Genomic DNA, 20,731 nt, shown 5'->3' with positions numbered 1-20,731 from the left:
CAATCCTTGGTTGAAGACTTAGACTAAAAAAAAGTAACACTTGATGACTCCTTACTAAACACTCAGCATTATGAGGTGGGGATCAAGGGTAAGTGGAGTGTTCATGGGAATGATGTGATACACTCTGGTACATTTCTGTGCAATGAAAAGAGAGGCTTTGGATTGCCCTAGACTACAGTTGATAAAGGGAGAGGGAGTGAGTAAACAATACTATTAATATCACGATAGTCATTCCAAAAGTAAGGCCTCCTATTTTTTAACTCAAAAACTAAAACGCTGAAGAGTTAAGACAATGAGAGCAGTACCATTAAAACGAGTGAATTTATTTTTCTATATAGTCACCATTATTCTCAATGCACCTTCACTAGCCTTTTTTAATGCCTCGGTTGTAAAAATCCGGAACACTCTTTGTCACTCGCATTTCTGTCGCCACTCTGAAATCAACAAACCCATCTCCTAAGTGTGCTGCATCAACTGCATAAACGTTCAACAGGTGCCGGTGAATGTTGATCGGCCCAATTTTTATCTGCATGGAGGAAATTTGTGACGCATTTCTGCTTCTGATGCACGTCCCTGACAGGAGTTGCTTTCTTAGAGTCTCACCTTCGTCAATATCTGCAATAGAAAGATGAAACTTTTAGGTCATGAATGCATAAGTTCAGTCATCATAACAATGCAATTTGCAATCACCTCTGATTCATTCAGGGTGAATAAAAAATAGGAGGCATTTCTTTTGGAATATTCCTCATAATACACTGACTCCGAAAACAAATACGACCACTAATAATATTATTTTGAATGCAAATACTATTATTACTACTACTCCAAGTACTTAAATTATTATCACTACTACTACTATTAAACAACAAAAACAGTCTCAATTAATAATAACTAACTAACATGGCCACCAAATGAGTGGCTTTTCTGCTGGCCTTGAAAACTGCTGGCCAACTTTAATATGAACAGTTGAGTTCTTTCTGAATACATTAATGAACTATTTCTTTATTTTGCAGTTCTTATGCAGAAAAGATACTCCAGTTAATTGCTGTAATCAAATCTACGTACACGTCTACTCATAAAAAGAAAAGTATTGTCGAAGGAATTTGAAATATTCTTGTACCTGTTGATCTTATTTTTCTTCTCATTGCACAGGTAGCATGCTGACAAGTAGCATGGAGGTTGGCGGCATCGCTGGCTCGTTAGCTGCTGGTTACCTGTCTGACAAAGCTCACTCGGCGGTAAGAACCGTTTTTACATCTGGATGTTCTCATACAATTCAAAAGGAATTGATACTCTGTAATATGAGGGGTGCGTATTGGTTGTCAAGGGAACCAGGTCACAGGTGCAAATATCAACACACATGAAATCCTCTAATGCTATTAACTCTTACTGCAATTGTGGGTAATTCTTTTACTACTACTACTACTACTACTACTACTACTACTACTACTACTAATACTACTACTACAACAATAATAATAATAATACTTAGTTGGCATAGTTCCAGGATGCCTTCCTTTCAGGCAGTAAAAAAGGAGGGATTGAAGATTATTACTTGGCTCCTTAGGTGGTGCTCTTATGAAAGCATATCTAGGAAAATCTTGAACTAATTTTGACACTGGTCTTGACGTAGGGTAAAGATGTTCTGAATCACCAATTCTCATCCAATTAAATACAAATGAACATGTCTCACATCTTGTCTTTCTGACAGAGATAGAGATTAACATACTACGAACTGAAAAGGTGTTATCCACAAATTCTTAAAAATGGAAACTTTTCACAAGTTTATTTTTGTCATGATGAAAAGATAGAAAATTTTTTGTCATGATGAAAAGATAGAAAATTTTTTGTCATGATGAAAAGATAGAAAAATTTTTGTCATGATGAAAAGATAGAAAATTTTTTGTCATGATGAAAAGATAGAAAATTTTTTGTCATGATGAAAAGATAGAAAATTTTTGTCATGATGAAAAGATAGAAAAATTTTTGTCATGATGAAAAGATAGAAATTTTTTGTCATGATGAAAAGATAGAAAATTTTTTGTCATGATGAAAAGATAGAAAAATTTTTGTCATGATGAAAAGATAGAAAAATTTTTGTCATGATGAAAAGATAGAAAAATTTTTGTCATGATGAAAAGATAGAAAAATTTTTGTCATGATGAAAAGATAGAAAAATTTTTGTCATGATGAAAAGATAGAAAAATTTTTGTCATGATGAAAAGATAGAAAAATTTTTGTCATGATGAAAAGATAGAAAATTTTTGTCATGATGAAAAGATAGAAAAATTTTGTCATGATGAAAAGATAGAAAAATTTTTGTCATGATGAAAAGATAGAAATTTTTTGTCATGATGAAAAGATAGAAAAATTCCACAAATCACTTTGAATGTTTGTGTGCCTGTGACCTATTTGCACTATTTCTCACTCTGTTAGCCTATCTGTCCGTTTGCACTGTCTGTCTCTTTATGCTGTCTGTTAGCCTGTCTGTCCGTTTGCGCTGTCTGTTAGCCTGTCTGCTCATTTGCACTGTCTGTTAGGCTGCCTGTCAGACTATGTGTTCCTTTGCGCTGTCTGTCAGGTAGTCTGTCCATTATTTGCGTTGTATGTCAATCATTCTGACTATTTTGGCTGTCTGTCCGTTTGCACTGTCTGTCAGGCTGTATGTCTGTTTGTGCTGTCTGTTAAGTTGTCTGTCCGTTTGCGCTGTCTGTCAGGTAGTCTGTCCGTTTGCACTGTCTGTCAGGTAGTCTGTCTGGAGGCGCTGTCTGTCAGGTAGTCTGTCTGTAGGCGCTGTCTGTCAGGTAGTCTGTCTGTAGGCGCTGTCTGTCAGGTAGTCTGTCTGTAGGCGCTGTCTGTCAGGTGGTCTGTCCACCTGTTTGCATTGCTTGTCCTAAGTCAATTGTCATCACTCATTGCCTAACCCATTGTTGTTATCTGTAATTCTGTCCATTTTTATAGCCCGTCATCCTGTCTGTTTAGAATGTTTGTTATTCTATCCATTTTCATTGCGTGTCACGTGGTTACTTTACATTGTTTATCATTCTATTTATCACTTTGTCTCCCTGCATCCCAACCTTGGTTACTATGATACTTATGTTGTCCCTTAAAGAAAAGTTATCATTTGTATTCATTATCAATTTATTCCCAAGACGTAATTAAAATGTTGTCTAATGTTACATGAACCACATTTTACATGGACAACTTGTTGCACTGTCCGATCATTCAACGCTTATGCTGCATTTAACTTTGGTATCGATGCAACTTCATTGGTGACTCGGGTAAGTGATCAGTTCTCTTGGTAACTGTGTAACGTACTGTACACGCAATAACCCTTATCCCCGAGTGATTTCCGGGCCTTGATAAGTGGTAACCACCTTGTAAAAAAAAAAAAAAACAAGAAAAATTTGCTGCGAATAAAAAAATAAATATTCATTGGAAGAGGATAATAAAAATGGAAATTATGTTGCACTTGTTGAAGAGAGAAGATAATTTGATGCATTTGATGATAAGTATTGGTTGGGGAACTTTAAGATTTACTTAATATTGATGCTAGCAGAGGTCGAATTGGAAAGAATTCTTTTTAGTCTGATTTTATTCTTGCTTTTAATCAGTCATCAATTTCAGTTTCTCCTTGAGTCTGTCTCCCAGATTGACAGAATTAGTTCTTTTATTCAGAACTTGGACTTGAGGTAAGTTTCATGATCGATTAGTCAATTCTATTATTCTATTATTGGTCTATCAATGAGAGCCTTTGTTTCACCCATGAGGGTGGGTCTTCTAGTCAAGCAACAATACATGGACTTGGTCTTTTTTTTTTTTAATTACATTTTCACCACAAACAAGGCACATTGCCACTTTGATGTAAGGGACTACTATCAGGGACATAAGCTACAGGGGTACTATGTGGGGAGTTGGGCAGCAAGATGTCTGTTCACGTTACACTTGAACTTCTGCATGTCAGTACAGTTGGGGAAGCAGGAACCTGGAAGGGAATTCCAAAGTCTAGCGGTTCTGGGGAAGAAACTACTGGAGTAGAAGGTTCTCTTACATCTAGGGATCTCTACTGTGAAGGGGTGGGATTTAGCTGCTTGTCAGGGGTATTTACATCGAGGGGGTACAAGTGCTTGTAGTTCGTCGGAGCATTCACTGTTAAAGTACTTGTAGAACAGGCAGAGGGATGCTACATTTCGTTGATGGGACAGAGACTGGAGCTTAGATGACAGTTCAGGACCTATCAGGTTGGTGACTTTCTTTTGAACCTTGTCTAGGAGCGAGAGACTAGTAGCAGATGCACCAGGCCAAATATGAGAACAATACTCAATACATGGGCGAATGATGGATTATGGTCTTATTTCAAAAGTATTAAATATTAATTATTGCTGACAAGTAAACATATCATATATGTCTGATGTACTTCTTAACCTTTGAAATGGTGATCACAATTTGATCATTGGCTGGATATACTTTACCTTTGATATTTATGATTGAAATCTGTTGTTCTGATGTTATTTTCAAATATTTCAGACTTCAAGTCAGGTGCCTTGCTCTGATCTTTTTAAATTGCAAATGCGATTCAGTCATCTGTATTAGTAAGAAAACAATTAATCTGATCTGTTACAGTGAACATAATTTTTTCATAAATTGGTTAAGTCAAACAAAATACCTTTCACCAGCTGTCATTTTAACATGACAAATATAACCTTTCAAATTATAATTTGAAATATAACAAATTTAACTTGAGTGTTTTTTTTCTTAAGTTGTCATTCTGATATGAGGGATATAACCTTTAAAATTAAGATTTGAAGATGACCTTTAAAATCTTATAAATATAATTAGTTATTTAAGCAATAAATTTTAAAATGTAACAATTGAATTTTTTGTGCAGTTTAAAAATTATCAGTTACTTATTTTGAAAATAAATATGGAACATAAAGTGAGATGGGCTAACAGAATTACTTCTAAAAAAAGTGATTTCTTTAATTATTTTTTGTTTTGTTTTTATTCTTGTTGATTTAAAAATCTTGTAAAAATAAAACTTAATGTTAGTTTCTTCTCTGTTCCTCAGCGGTAAAATCAAAATGGAATTTGTAGATTGCATCATTTGAATTATTCTATTCTTATCTTGTCCTGTTCGCAAGATGTGACCTCTGACCTTGTGTTTGCAAGATGTGACCTCTGACCTTGTGTTTGCAAGATGTGACCTCTGACCTTGTGTTTGCAAGATGTGACCTCTGACCTTGTGTTTGCAAGATGTGACCTCTGACCTTGTGTTTGCAAGATGTGACCTCTGACCTTGTGTTTGCAAGATGTGACCTCTGACCTTGTGTTTGCAAGATGTGACCTTGCCGTGTTTGCAAGATGTGACCTTGCCGTGTTTGCAAGATGTGACCTTGCCGTGTTTGCAAGATGTGACCTTGCCGTGTTTGCAAGATGTGACCTTGCCGTGTTTGCAAGATGTGACCTTGCCGTGTTTGCAAGATGTGACCTTGCCGTGTTTGCAAGATGTGACCTTGCCGTGTTTGCAAGATGCGACCTTCGACCTTGTCCCGTTTGCAAGATGCGACCTTCGGCCTTGTCCCGTTTGCAAGATGCGACCTCCGGCCTTGTCCCGTTTGCAAGATGTGACCTCCGGCCTTGTCCCGTTTGTAAGATGCGACCTCCGGCCTTGTCGCGTTTGCAAGATGCGACTTCCGGCCTTGTCGCGTTTGCAAGATGCGACCTTCGGCCTTGTCGCATTGGTTAGATGCGACCTCCGACGTTGTCGCATTTGCAAGATGCGACCTCCGGCCTTGTCGCGTTTGCAAGATGCGACTTCCGGCCTTGTTGCATTTGCAAGATGCGACCTCTGGCCTAATCGCATTGGTTAGATGCGACCTCCGACGTTGTCGCGTTTGCAAGATGCAACCTCTGGCCTTGTCGCATTGGTTAGATGCGACCTCCGGCCTTGTCGCGTTTGCAAGATGCGACCTCCGGCCTTGTCGCGTTTGCAAGATGCGACCTCCGGCCTTGTCGCGTTTGCAAGATGCGACCTCCGGCCTTGTCGCGTTTGCAAGATGCGACCTCCGACCTTGTTTGAGTAAATCTTTTTGAACTTGTAAATTTTTATGTCATGGTATGTTTGAAACACATTAACAATTTCAAACTGAACCCTTTATTTAATCCATGAAGGTAGATTATTCTTGGTCTGTCAGCCATGGCCGAATAAAAATGTTATGTTACAAGGGTTGTTCCTTTTTTTTATTGTTGATTTAAAATCTTGTCAAAATGAAACCTAATGTTAATTTCTATTCTCTATTTCTCAAACAGCAAAATAAAAACGGAACTTGTCGATTGAATGTTGCTCGAGATTTCTGTTTTGGCGTGATCATATTCCTATTTTCTCTCATCTTCTACATCAACAAGGATTCTTATCAGGTAAACACAATGGATTTATCGTTTCATTTCATACTTTAATTAATTGTATTGTTTATGTAATGTTATTTATGCATTGAAGAGAGTTTAGAACCGTCTGCCTTATGCCAGACTAATGCAAAGTGTATTAAAAACTAAAATGTGATTGACTTTTTTTTTCCTTAGTTACGTTCACCTGATACAAGGCTTATTGCCACTTGAACGTAAGAGGCTACTATTTGAGATCATGCCTAGGAAAGATTAACAAGGTGTTGGTTTACATTACATTTAAACTTCTGCGTATCATTACAGTCATGGAAGCAAGTAGCAGGAAGGGAATTCCAAAGTCTAGCTGTTCGAGGGAAGAAACTATTAGAGTAGAAAACTTTCTGGCGTTTAGGGACCTCAACAGTTAAGGGGTGTGATTTTGTTGCTAAGCGGGTGTGTTGGGGATATGTACATTGAGAGGCACAAGTGCAACGAGTTCATAAAAAGGCACATTCCATTAAAATATTTGCAAAACAGGCATAGAGATGCAACATTGCAGTGATGGGACAGGGGTTGGAGCTTAGTTGACAAAGTGGGACCTATTAGATTGAAGACTGGTTGTTGGACCCTATCCAAGAAGGAGAGACTAGTGGCAGATGCACCAGTCCAGATGTGGCACAAACACTCCCTGCATGGGCAAATGGTGGCCTTGTAGAGGCACAAGATTTATAAAACAAGATAGGAATATGGAAAGGTTCTTATCCAGAATTATAAAAAACATTTATATGATATACGTACCTTTGATGAAATAAAAATATATTCCAACAATAATGTAAATTGATCAAATAGTTTTTATTTTTATAAAGAAAATCATTTTTAAGCAATTAATGGGAATTTGTAATCATTACAACAAAAATTTTTCAAGTTTTAATTATTGAGTTGTCTCCCTTGTTCTTGAGATTTTTTTTTTTTTCAAAATGACAGGCAAGGCAGCCCTTCTTCAGTTATTTACAAAATTAGCAAAAATTGAGGTTTACTAAATTGGCCTAAGATTTCATAAAATATTTACCTCCCTTCTTACGATTGGAACTCTCCGGTTCCTTTTTTAAGGAAAACTCATTTTTTTATAAATAGTTTTCGAAAGCTGTGTCCATTAATACTGTTTTTTTTAAATATAATTTTTGGATGTGTTTATTACTGTGACAAGACAATTAAGTAGATACCATTAGTTTCACTTGAAATTCAATATTTTGATTTTCGAATTTCGCTCTAATAATGAAAAAGCACAAAAATGTTTTTATTCATCTGAGTTAATGTTTTGGTGTCTGCTAAAACAAATGGAAAAAAAAAATGTTTTCACATCTGAATTCACATAACAACCAAGAAAGGACGAGACGAAAGATAGCATAAAAATGGTAAAATGGATTTCTGAACTTGTAGAGGATGTCAAAGGTAATTCTATATAATTGTCTTGAATTTTGAGTCTGTTGGTGAGAACATTTTTGTTAAAGTGGGTGGAGATTTCGATTAGTCAGGTGTATATTTTAAAGTTACAGGCATTATTATTTATGCTATCTTTATTGTGAAAAGATTTTCTATTCTCTTTCACAAGTTCTGCAATACGTAAGTAAAAACACCTGAAAAATATTGTGATATCCCAGCTGCACAAATACACCTGTGAACAAAGTGAAAATTAGAAGTCAAAAAAAGAGAGAAAAAAAAAGGTTTCTTATTTTTGCTATTTTCCAGCATATTCCTGCATGGTTATAAGCCTTCTATAAATTGTTTATAAATATATTACATATAATGCTTCAAGCAACTGGTGTTTTTAATTTTTTTTTAGAAGCGGTAAACTTTAAATGAAAATCAATCACAGAAAAATATTTTTATCATACAAATATATGGTTTATTCCAAATATTAATTTTCTTTTTAATTAAAATACAATTTAGAGCATATGGCCATGTGGTTCACACATATGGCGTAATCTAGAGGTTCATTTTTCACCAACTCTATCCATTAAATTATGCTGTATTTCAACAATAATGCAGCAAATGTTGTCTCCCAAGTGGTCTATTGTGTCTGGTTTATCAGCATGGGACTTTACATATCCTCAAAGAAAATAATCAGATATGGTAAAATCGCACAAACGAGGTGGTCAGTTGACATTTTGTGAAATTATTTGTTCATCAAATGTTTGTATCAGTAAATTGATCGTATCATTTGCAATTTAAAGTTTGCAGTCTCTAAAAAATAACACCCTGTATGTTATACACATTGTATATATAAAATCAACCGAAATCATCTGCCGTGTGGATGTCTTGAGAAAGGCAAAGGCTAAGGGAGTACACCCCAACAAAAAATCCTGATAGGCGGATGTTGAAGCTCTGCAACATCTTTCTGGCAGTTCCTGCAGCCGTGCTGGCACCAACTGTACTGGCTTGCCTTTCTGTTGGAGTTTGCCTGCAACGCTGATGGGGAAATCCTGATAAATGGACAAACCAAGGTTCTTTTATTCCCATCCAGGCCTGCATCTTATGGTGAAGAATGCCATTGGCTCAAGAGACAGAAGGTTGCTATCTATATATATAAAGGCCAAAATCTTTGTGTGTACGTTTTTGTGTATGTCCGAGAAAGGCTTTTTTCTGAGAAGCGATCGGTCGGCTCACTCCTTCTTAAAACTTTTTCTATCACATCTAAATGATAATATCTACGAGGTAACAACGGGCGTCGCCTGTCTATTTAATTTGCCCGAGTTTGAAAAACTAAATATTCAACATTTTTGGATTGCCGCGTGTGGATTGGGCTTTATCGTATAATAAAAGCAAAACGAATCTTCAGACATCGTTCCAACATCCAAAAGCAATCAGCTTTGATCAATGCGGAGTTTCTCCTTATATCAGACAATTGCTATTCAATTTGGACAATCCCTTTTAAATTGGGAGCTGGTTTCCCCCCCCCCCCACCATCATCTTCGTCAACTGCCCCGCATTGAAACAAAGTAAACAAGCTCCAAAAAGTTACCCCGCAGTAAATAAAAAAACTGTTACGTCATCGTAATGCTCCCGCCATGACCTCATTAAGCGGATACCTGTCAATCAAACCTCTTCGACTTAACTCACTTTTTAACCCTTAATTTATTACGCTTTTCATTCCTCTCCCCTCGTGACCAAGATGGTTAGGTGGCTGGCTTTTTTTTCCCTTTCGTTTCCACCTTCGCGTCAAGGCTTCGGGGTTCAATCCTACCTTCCTACTAAAACTTTTTTTTCTTTTGCAACGTTTTTTTTTTAACACACACACCTCCAAACATCCAGGTAACGCTGGGTACCCCCTGCTAGTCTATATATATAAAAGCGAAAATGTTTGTGTGTGTGTGTGTGTGTGCGTTTTCGTGTATGTCCGCAAAACGTTTTTTTCCTCAGCCTTCTCGCAGGAGTCGCTCCTTCCTAAAACTTTTTATATCATGTCTAAATGATAATATCTAAAACTTTTTATATCATGTCTAAATGATAATATCTCCAAAATAACAATGGGGGTCACGTGTGTACTTAATTTGCCAGACTCTGAAAAGCTAAATATTCAATATTTTTTTGATCGCCACATGTGGATTCGGCTTTTTCGTATAATAAAATAAAAAAAACTGCCCCGCGGTAAATAAAATACTGCCTCGCAGTCAAAGTTGACGCTAGTATTTAAATAAATTCAAACATGTTTGTTCTACTACTTCTTGCTGGCCCAGTGGTTAGCATCACACTTTTTTTTTTTTCAAACTTTACTTTCCAACTTCGCCTCAAGGCTTCAGGTTTAATCCTTCCTACTTACCTACCAAAATTTTTTTTACCCCCCCCCCCCTCGGCGACACAAACACCCAGACAACGTGTTTTATTTTGATTTACCCAAAACCACACCTCGAAACACTCAGGAATCGCCGGGTACCCCCACTAGTCTATATATATAGAGGGCAAAATCTGTTTAAATGTATGTATGTATGTTTGTATGTCTGCCTAAAACTTTCGACAGTAGCGATAGATTTTTACGAGATCGGTATCATTTTGAAGCTTGACCCTTTGGACGATAAATATCGATAAATTGTCCAAAAAGATTAATTCCTTCACCCTCAACTAAACACTTTTGTACAGGGAGGGTCGTTTTTTTTTTTTGTTTTTTTTCTGACATTTTTTGCAAATCATTAAACCCTCGCTTCCACGATGTCACATAAAACCATGGTGGACACATCAGTAAGACAGTTTTTTTTTCACTTCTTTTTCCTCTGCCGTGATATGGGTTCAAGCCTGCTTACTTCTCGTTTCTGCAAAAACGAGAAAGACTATTCTAGGCCATTGGGATATTGCTATATGTATGTGTCATTGTTAATGCTGATTTTTACAATTAGACTGGGCTTATGTCGAGTTGAAACATATATATGGCATAATTACATGGACACACCGGTTCTTATTAGATCACTGAAATTAAGCAACATTGAGCCTGAGAAGTATATAGGAGAGTATCAACACCTTCTTGCAAGAACTGCAAAATCTTAATGTCTTCATTTTCCCCTGATGGGGATATACAAATGACTAGGGACCATTTCTGAATTTGATATTCCCATGGAAATTCCTCCTTTGGAGGAGGCCAGTTCAACCCACCTAGGGTGAGTGCCGTTTCGGTTTGGAGCGGGGATGAGGTGGAGGACATCATGTCTAGGAGAGATAAAATAAACATAACTCTATAACTAAGGAAAATGTGAAGGAATATGTTAATTTTAATGTAATTTAAATAAAGGAATCCAAATTTAAAAAAAGTTGACTTGGCTTATCAAGCGCCTCTCCATCGCCATTATTTGAAGGAATGCTTTGTGTCTGCCAAGTGAACAGGACATCCAATGAAACTTTTTGATGTTCTGAATCTGCTGTAGAATTTTTAAATTTGGAAGTTGAAAAAATTGTTTGGAATGGCAATAAAATGAATGGTTACCTCCCTTGCTCCATCACAAAACGTGACACCTTATTCTGAGTAACTACTGACATATAATAAAAACAAAATACAAGTTATTCTACTTTTTTAAAAGTGTTCAATATTTATTTATTTTCTTTTTGTCGTTTATTTCGTTTTTTTGTAGTTATTTCATGAAGATCGATAAGTAAAATGTTCGATCTACTGAATCATAATCGAGAAAAGTTTACTTTCAGATAAAAGGGAGATAACTCATTTCAAAGTTAAAGATACTCTGTTTCTGCATTTTTTTGGAGATAAGGATTTGGATTATTCGAACTAGTGTTTTTGAGTGTTATTCTCATAACATTTCGGTTGATGTAATCTCCAATCTTCTGCTGGTCCTGGATATGACCTTAAACTATATCCAGTGGTGAGGCCCCAGCTTGCGGACTTTGGGGAGATTGGAGCCACTCTTTAATTGCCATTGCTCCCAGGTCCACTCTGACTTGGAGTGGTAGTACTTGTTAGGGTCCCAACTATGGGTTAAATAGAAACTGACTTGAAAATAACAAATATATTCTATTAAAAAATTTTTCTTCAAAATCTTTGGATTCGGCATTAAATAACCTGAAAAGGGGTGATATGCCGTAAAACAAAACCAACCAACCAACCAATCTTCTGCATATATATATATATATATATATATATATATATAGTCATCCACATACAGTACTGTTTCACTGTTTCACAGCTCATCAGTGCGGCTAGACAGGCAACTACCTCAAGCCAGGATTGAAACCCGACCGTTTATACGGCAGTCAAGGCTTCTAACCATTACGCTATTGGCGGCTGCTTGAACGAGTAGTGAGTTTAACAATGTTTTGATATCGTCCGAAATACCTCCGCTCGATTTGTTTACACAAAGAGCGTCGCTTATATGCTAATGGTGATTCGTTTTTCACTTCTCAATATGCTCAACTCAAGGTGAGGAGCACTATAGTCATCCACATACAGTACTGTTTCGCTGTTTCACAGCTCATCAGTGCGGCTAGATCAAAGCTCAATATATATATATATATATATATATATATATATATATATATATATATGGTGGCATTCCAAAAAGTAAAGACCCCCCCCCACACACACACACACACTTTTATCAGCAATGAATGATGGCTGTGTATGGACATCCAGGAACATGTTTTGTCATATTAGTAAAGCATCCTATTTTTTTTAATTCAAAAAGTTGAAAACCTATGAGGACAAGAGCAGTGCCATTAAAACGAGTGACCTTTTGTAATCCAGAATTTTTTTTTTTACACAGTCACCACCATTCTCAATGCAGTTTTCCAGGAATTCAATGATGCATCTCTGCTTCTTACACATGTCCATGACAGGTGTTGTTTTCTTAGAGTCTCATAACGTCAATATCTGCAACAGAGAGATGAAACTTTCAGGTCGTGAATGCATCAGTTCAATCATCATAACAACACAATTTGCAATCCACTCAGATCTGTTCAGGCGGAATAAACAAGTAGGAAGCATTATTTTTGGAATGCTCCATGTGTGTGTGTGTGTGTGTGTTTTTGTGTGTGTGTGTGTGTGTGTGTATATATATATATGTATATATATATATATGAAATAAGAATTACAATTAAGTTTACCAAGATAATCCAAAAAAGCAAACTTAAAGTATATTATAAATATTAAAGACTTAATATTTATAAATTAATCTTAACCAGATGTAAAAGCTCAAGAAAATCAAATTGGAAATAGAGCTTATAATAGGAACAAAGAATTAATAAAAAATGTTTAAAACTCTTTAAGAAGAGTTAAAAGCATATTTAATTTTCAAAAAGGAGACACAAATTAAGTGGATTGTCCTTAGTCCGCGTAATTTCAAAAGAAATACTCTCCTTCTCATCAAAGGGGTAGGAATTAGCAAAATGCAGAAATGGATTTTGCTTGCAAAGTATTTAATGAAACTATAAGTAAGCCATAGAGCTTACTTGGTAAAAATAGTGAAGCAGAGGGAATGAGGAAAAAAGAAAATGATTTCACATGAATGGATGGTGGGGTGAAGATAAGAATATCCAATAATGGTAAAATCCAAGAAATGTTGGTTAAAGTTCGGTATCCACAAGTAAAAAATCCAAAGAAAGATATTTCAATATAATCCAAAAGGCAAAATTTCATGATGAGACGATTCCAATATTTTTCCTGATTCTGATGCAATTCCTGACTCCATACTAAATTCCTGATTCTGATACAATAACCGATTCCAATTCTTTATAAATCTCTAAATATTTAACTAAAAAATTAATATTTTTTTCCCCTGATTACCAAAAAAAAACACGTTAAATGTGCAAATATTTTCCCAAACATAAAAATATACTTGTTGGGAATGCTCTATCAATGTTCGTTTTACTGGCATTTTAAAATCAATAAATATTTATTATTTTATTATTACTACCAGCAGTGGGAGATTTTGTTTTCAAGAAAATCAAATAAAAAAGATAATTAAAAGAATGGTTTTAGTATCGGAAAATGGGCACAAATTTTCTGATACTGATTCCGATACTCCCAAATATTCAGATTTTTCCGATTCTCAATACCAATTTCCATTAATCGCCCCAACATTAATATATAATTAATATATAGCAGTAAATGTGTACATCTAAACACAAGAATGGTTCCCAAAATTTGTATCAAAATTGTTCACAAGGACTGCTGCATAACAGATAAAGTAATGGAAGATAACTCCTTCAAGACTAAGGCAACTTTTATTTTTGTCTCAATTTATAGTTCTGTTTTTTGGTTTACATTAAAAATCAACCTTTGCAAAAGCAAGAACCTTTGACAAAAAGCAAAAAATCTAGAAAATGTGGTTTCTTACATTTGACAGAGTATACAATTGACTTTACAATCTACTGGAGAGTGATAATCTCTTATGGTGGTCGTCCAAAACTCCCACCATCGTGCCATTTTTTTTTCCATGACAGGTATGTACATAATAAAGATTTTTCTTTTAGTTTTGCTTTTTCTTTGGGAAGCTCCTCTCTTCTCTACAGTTCGTTTCTCACAGAAGAGATGTTGCTTGTCTTTGTCACCTCTGTCCTTATTTTCAATGAAGGTACTTAACTGAGATTAAATTGCTCTTTTCTCCATGCAAGGCATTCACAGCAAGAACTCGTTTATCTTTCTACCACAACTGAAAAAAATGTTCCTTTCTTTCAACACGTGCCCTCCATCAGTTAGAATTTTCATAAACAGATTTTCTTTCTAAGAACTTCTCATTTGTGGAACACATTACCATGGGATTGCTTCCCTGCAGATTACAGCATGACTACCTCTATATTCAATGTCAACAAATACTTATCATAAATTATACACAAAAGTAATCAAATTTTGTTCCATTAATTATTTCCAATCCTCTCATAAGATTCTTCATAATTAAATGGACAAGGATAGTAGAAAGTGGACATTGAGTTTATTTTTGGCAGTCTTGTAACTCTCACTTCCTTCATTTTGTTCTTCGATTCTCATATTCCATGCCCAATATTTCTGACAAAGGAGGAAGAATTGCTATTCATGTAATACTTATTTTTGGCTTGCTTTTGTTGTTAATGTAGTATTTTTTAGCTCCTTACAACAAGTGGTTTCATACGTTGTCTGTAGCAATTTCCATTTTAAAAAATCCTTGATTGTCTCAATTGGCTTTGATAAGTGGTGTTTCATTAGTTTAAAAAATTTTTTTTTTTTTTTTTTAAATTTATTGATTTCTTTGTTTTATTTTTTTTAAATTTATTGATTGCTTTGTTTTATTTTTTTTAGCTGTGGATCATTTTTGTTGGATTTGGTTTGGGGTTTTGCCTCTACGGACCATTGGCAGTTTTCGGAGTTGTAGCAATGGAGGCAGTGCCACAATACCTTTGCGGAACTGCGCATTCTGTTGTGTCTACTTTTGCAAATGGTGAGTCGACCTTTCCAATTCAGACAAGCACCATATCATTCCATCATATTCTCGTATCATGTCTCTCCACACTCAGTGCCAGCCTTCACTTTTTTACAGGGTGGAACGATAAAATTGTCACCCTAGAAAAGATGACATGATTCCATTTCCATTTGATAAAACCCGGTTTTCTTTGCTTGTTGCAGACGATCTACTAGTTGGCTATTTGTGCATAAATCCCAAGAGCAATAGAAGCCTTCTACCATGTCTGAAAGTGACACAATGTTCAATGAGCGAGATCAAAGATGTGCCACTGTACAACTCATACTCTCTACCGATCCAAGTTATAACAACAGAACTATTGCCAGTACCCTCAGAATGCATCGAATAACAGGAACATGCCCAGAGGGACGAAAATAAAGTTTCCGACCATGGTTATGGTTTTTGGTGTAATTCCAAGTCTTTGAAGTTGGCTTGAAAGTCAACACCAAAGTGTACTTGGATGTGCTGAAGAGTGTGTTAATCCTCTAGTGCAATCAGGTGGCCGCTGGCAGACCCTGGGTGTGGCACCATGGTTTGAGGCCAGCCAACAAGTTGAAAGAGACCCAGGCTTGCCTTCAGAAGGACTTTGTACTCTTCTCTCACTGGTTCCCCTCCTTCCCCAACCTGAACCCGCTGGACTACTTTGTTTGGTCATATGTTGAGAACATCACCAACATGTCCTCTTACAACACCAAAGCCAGCCCGATTGCCACCATCCGCCAAATATTTGCTGAGCTCTTGCTGGCATTTGTGGAAAAGGCATGCTCCCAGTTCCAGACCCATATTGAGGCAGTGATTAAGACTGAAGGTGGCTATATTGAATAGATGTCAGCTCTACTACATAATCAAGTTACCTGAATTGATTTTTTTTCCAAAAGTTTTAAAATAAAACTGTAGTGTTGTTTTCTTTTATCATTCCATTCTGTATCTTTTCAGATTTTGCACACATTTTATTAATTAATTATTATTATTATTTATTATTATTAATTATTATTAGTTATTATTATTAATTTTTTTTTACTTTGGAATATTATCGATTAAGCACCAAATTTTCAGATTGTAATGTTTTTTTTTTCTAAATATATCTGTAATATTTAAATCAGCTGAGTTCGGGGAAACTGTTTGCTATGTAAATTTAACATAAATAGGACTTTTTTTTTTACCAATTATCATTTATTTTTTGAAATTTTTTATAATCTGCTTGTTCGATCATATTCTGAAAATGTAACAAATATAAATATTTTAGAGAGGGGACTTCATGTTGTAAACATCCAACAAAAATCTAATTATGATAAAGTAAATTTTCTGATGAATGATGTGAGAGTATTAGAGTTTTATGATTGAGTGAAATATACTCCTACCTCCTTTAAGTATGACTTGTTTGGGAGAGTCAGTCTGGTAAAAATTAATGTAGGAAATAATAAATTCAGCAGCAGGAAGTATGACCATATTGCAATTATGTGTGATGCCTGTGCTTATAGTACTACGATGTCTAACTGGAGAGGGGAAAATTATTTTTTTTTTCTTTTTCTTTATATTTCAGTTGGTGCAGCCCTGTCGGGTTTTCCTGTCACATGCATGGCCAGTTTCTTCAGTTGGCGTTCAATGTTTGTTGTTTTGAATTTCCTCTCTATTGCAACAATGGTATCTTTATGGCACACAGCTCAGATGACCTGCCTGATTTGCACTTAGAAGAACAAACGACGCATGCATTAGATGTGTGCCCCCTTTCCATCTTACCTCAGCAAATTTATTTATTTACACAGGCAAACTCGACAGAATGTCCCTTTTTTTTTTTTTTTGTAAATGTGTTTGTGTGTTAATGTGATTAAATGCGTACATTGATTTTGGTTTTCAGATCAAAGTGTAGCGCTAACCAATACAGGGTCAAAGTTCGACTGGGTGGATTCCTAATTAAGCAAAGTATATTCTGCATGATTGGTTTGTATACAAAATCTGTTGTATAAATATATAGTGCTAAAATGCAATTCTAAAATAAATCCAGGATAGTTAACAGGAAAAATCTTCTTTTTTTTTTTCCCCCAGATCAGAGTAAGGTCACCTTTTGTTTATTTATACCCACTTGAAAATGAAGAGTGCTAAAATTGCTTTTAAACAAAAAGCGTGATACACATTTACTGAAGGAAAAAATATGTAGAAGGGGTTAATATAACAAGGACACTGATTGGTTAAAACCTAGAATATGCACTGGTTAGCTATAAAAACAATCCTAAAATATCCTAAAATCCATGCGAAATGAAACACAAACGGTTTTGTGTAGTTACTTGCCAGATGCATATTTTTAATACTACTTATATATATATATATATATATATGTGTGTGTGTGTGTATGTGTATATATATATGTAGTGTATATATATATATAGTGTATATGTGTATGGTCTTTTGGGAAAATGTACTCACACTTTAAATGACGATAAAACCGTTATTTATGAACATAGAGTGAAATGGAATTGCTTTGTATACAGAAGACAAATGTAATTGAAGGATTATGTTTGCAAATGTTCAAATTAATGACCATTATTGTCCAGACAATGCTTTAAGAGATTTCCCTTTTTTTTTCTTTTTTTTTTTTACTTCAGTAAACTTTAAGAGATCAAGAGGCTCCTTCTTGGAGCTAACACTTAATTCCGTTATGATTTAAATTTATATCCGAGGGCTCTTTTAAGAATAGATACTGTTCCCTTTATGGCTGCTATCTGTATTTCATTACAGCTTGGTCTTCCAGGGATCGCTTCTAAGTATTTATGAAGATTCTTTTTTATTAAACCAGTTGCTCCTATCACAATGTTTATTTCTTTCAGAGACCATGTCGTTTTTAGATCATTTTTTAGGTCCTGATATTTTGTTATCTTTTCCTGTTCAGCTCTGTTAAGGCCGGAATCATTTCAGACTGTGACATCGACAATGAGTGCAGTTCTTTCAGGCTTGTTCCATATAACAATATCTGGTTTGATGGCCTTGTCTTTTATGTATCTGCCTGCCTGTATGTCTTTTGTCATAGAACACGGTCACATTTCTGTTTGATGTTATTGGTGGTGGTTCATTTTCCCAAATGTTCGGCGATATGTCAAGTTGCATCTCTCCACAGATCTTCCAATGGAGGTACTTGCATACTTTGTTGTGACGAGCTGTATAATGGCCATCTGCCAATAAGATTGGGCATGCAGACATTAGATGGCTTGCGCTTTCAATCGCTGTATGGCAAAACCTACACTAGCCATTTGTTTGTAGGCCAGCCATTTTTTTAAATCCATTTGTAAGTAAGCCTTGATCTTGCCCGGCTACAATAAGTCTTTCCTCATCAAATGGAAGTCTCCCACTCTTGAGCTATTGGAGTGAAGCATCTTTGTCTATGTACAGCTCCTCTAGGAACTTCCGTGTGTGTGTATATATGTATATATAATGTGGAAATCCTTCCAAATAAGGCATGATGCCACTTGATGTAAAGAGTTAAAAAATACTAAAATTTTCCAACAATGTTAGATGGTATAGATGGTTAGATGGTATAGATTTTAACCTAGAAAACAGCAATTCTTCCCTTGTCAGAAATATCATTCATGAAATGTAGGGCCTAAAGGACAAAACAAGAGAAGCAAGAGTTACACAGCTGCTGAAAGTTAACCCACTTCTATGCTCTTTGTGTGTGTGTATATATAGAGAGAGTATCTTATAAAATGGTTCTCCCCTGAATGTGCTGCTGCCATCGCGCACAGAAATCACTTTTTCCATAGCTACCAACGTAATAGATGTACTGAGACTAAAGCTGCTTTCAGGACTGCCAGCAACCACTGTAAAAGAGTAATAAAACATGCAAGAGAGCTATATGCTCAGTCTGTTAAATCCAAAGTAGCTGAGCAGCGGCTTGGTTCCCACCAGTTTTGGCAAATAGCAAACAGGATCTTGAACAGAAGTGTACGTTTTATCCCAACTATCATCAATGGACCTGAGGTCATCTCGTCAGCATCAGACAAGGCCAGACTATTTGCCAAGAACTTTGCAGCTAATTCTACCCTATGCGACAATGACCATCAACTCCCTGTATTTCCTCCTATAACAGACAACACGCTATGCAACATACAAATATTTGTGTGTGAGGTCGCCAAGCTAATCAAGAACCTTGATTCCAGTAAAGCAACTGGCCCTGATGGCATTCCAATTATAGTGCTGAAAAAGCTCCAACCAGAACTTGCCTCCATACTTAGAAAACTGTTTAAGCATTGCCTTAAGGAGAAGTGCTTTCTAACACCCTGGAAAACCTCATCAGTATGCCCTGTATTTAAGAATTCAGGTGAAAAGTCATCTCCCTCTCAGTACAGACCAATAAGTCTCCTGTGTGTCATGAGTAAGTTGTTGGAATCCATATTAAATAAAGAAGTAGTCAACCACCTCAACAGAAACAACCTTCTTAGTGACATGCAATATGGTTTCCGCTCTGCAAGATCTACAGCAGATGTGCTAATGGTTATATCACACAGGATTAGTGAATCTCTTGAAAAAGGTTTCCTTTCCAGGGCAATTGCTCTTGACATATCGAAAGCCTTTGATAAGGTATGGCATAAGGGCCTACTTCACAAGATTTCCAGCTACAGTATTACTGGAAATGTTTTCTCAATCATTAAATCATTTCCCTCCGATAGGTTCATAAGAGTAGTGGTTGATGGGCAGAAATAATGCTGGAGCCCCCCAGGGGTCCATCCTGGGTCCAACTCTCTTCCTGATCTACATCAATGATCTCCCAAAACACATACTTAAATCATTCGTTGACATCTATGCTGATGACACGACCATCTATGGCAACACATCTAAGGCCGTAAATGACAAAGTTCTCTCTAATTCTCTCTCCTCTGATCTTGAGCACGTGGTACAATGGGGGAAGAAGTGGCTGGTCACTTTTAATGCATCCAAAACCAAGCTTCTATCTTTACATCATCCACGCTCTGATCCCCATCTGGCATCAATTGAAATGGATGTCTCTCATCTTGGAGAGGCTCCATGTTTTGACAAGCTTCTGGGTTTGACCTTTACTCCTGATCTGAAATGGAACACGTACATCAAATCTGTTGCCAGGGACGCTGGGAAAATGGTGGGATCCTTCTACCGCTCCAGAAGATATCTCACTACTGATGCAATTCTCTATCTGTATAAAAGCCAAGTACGTCCAAGGATGGAGTAATGCTGCCACATCTGGGCAGGAGCTGCTAAAAACAGCCTATCCTGCCTTGACAGAGTACAAAATAGACTTCATGGTTTAGTGGGGGATACCCTTTTCTCTACCCTGCAACCTCTCTCTCACAGAAGAGACGTTGCGAGCCTGTCTTTGTTTTATCGCTATTTCCATGGCAGGTGCTCGTCTGAGCTCCAATCCCTCGTTCCCCCCTCGCCAATCTTTCACGAGA

At 36.3% G+C, this 20,731-nt stretch overlaps 1 protein-coding gene across 1 annotated transcript in view; it reads left to right on the top strand.

Annotated features, from left to right (window-relative positions):
* LOC145253559 (glucose-6-phosphate exchanger SLC37A4-like) overlaps positions 1-17,462 on the top strand; it is a 53,501-nt gene extending 36,039 nt beyond the window's left edge. Inside the window, exons 7-10 of the mRNA XM_080112946.1 lie at positions 1,153-1,238; positions 6,310-6,417; positions 15,152-15,290; positions 16,855-17,462. Of these exons, the coding sequence (XP_079969072.1) occupies positions 1,153-1,238; positions 6,310-6,417; positions 15,152-15,290; positions 16,855-17,003 (482 nt within the window). The 3' untranslated portion in view covers positions 17,004-17,462. The remainder of the gene's footprint in view (positions 1-1,152; positions 1,239-6,309; positions 6,418-15,151; positions 15,291-16,854) is intronic.
* The last annotated feature ends 3,269 nt before the right edge of the window (positions 17,463-20,731 follow it).

Source organism: Euprymna scolopes, chromosome 3 (genome assembly GCF_053919585.1).
Source record: "Euprymna scolopes isolate OS-2025 chromosome 3, ASM5391958v1, whole genome shotgun sequence".
NCBI classification, from domain to species: domain Eukaryota; kingdom Metazoa; phylum Mollusca; class Cephalopoda; order Sepiida; family Sepiolidae; genus Euprymna; species Euprymna scolopes.
Note: the sequence above shows the minus strand (reverse complement) of the source record. Positions and strands in the feature narration are given on the sequence as shown.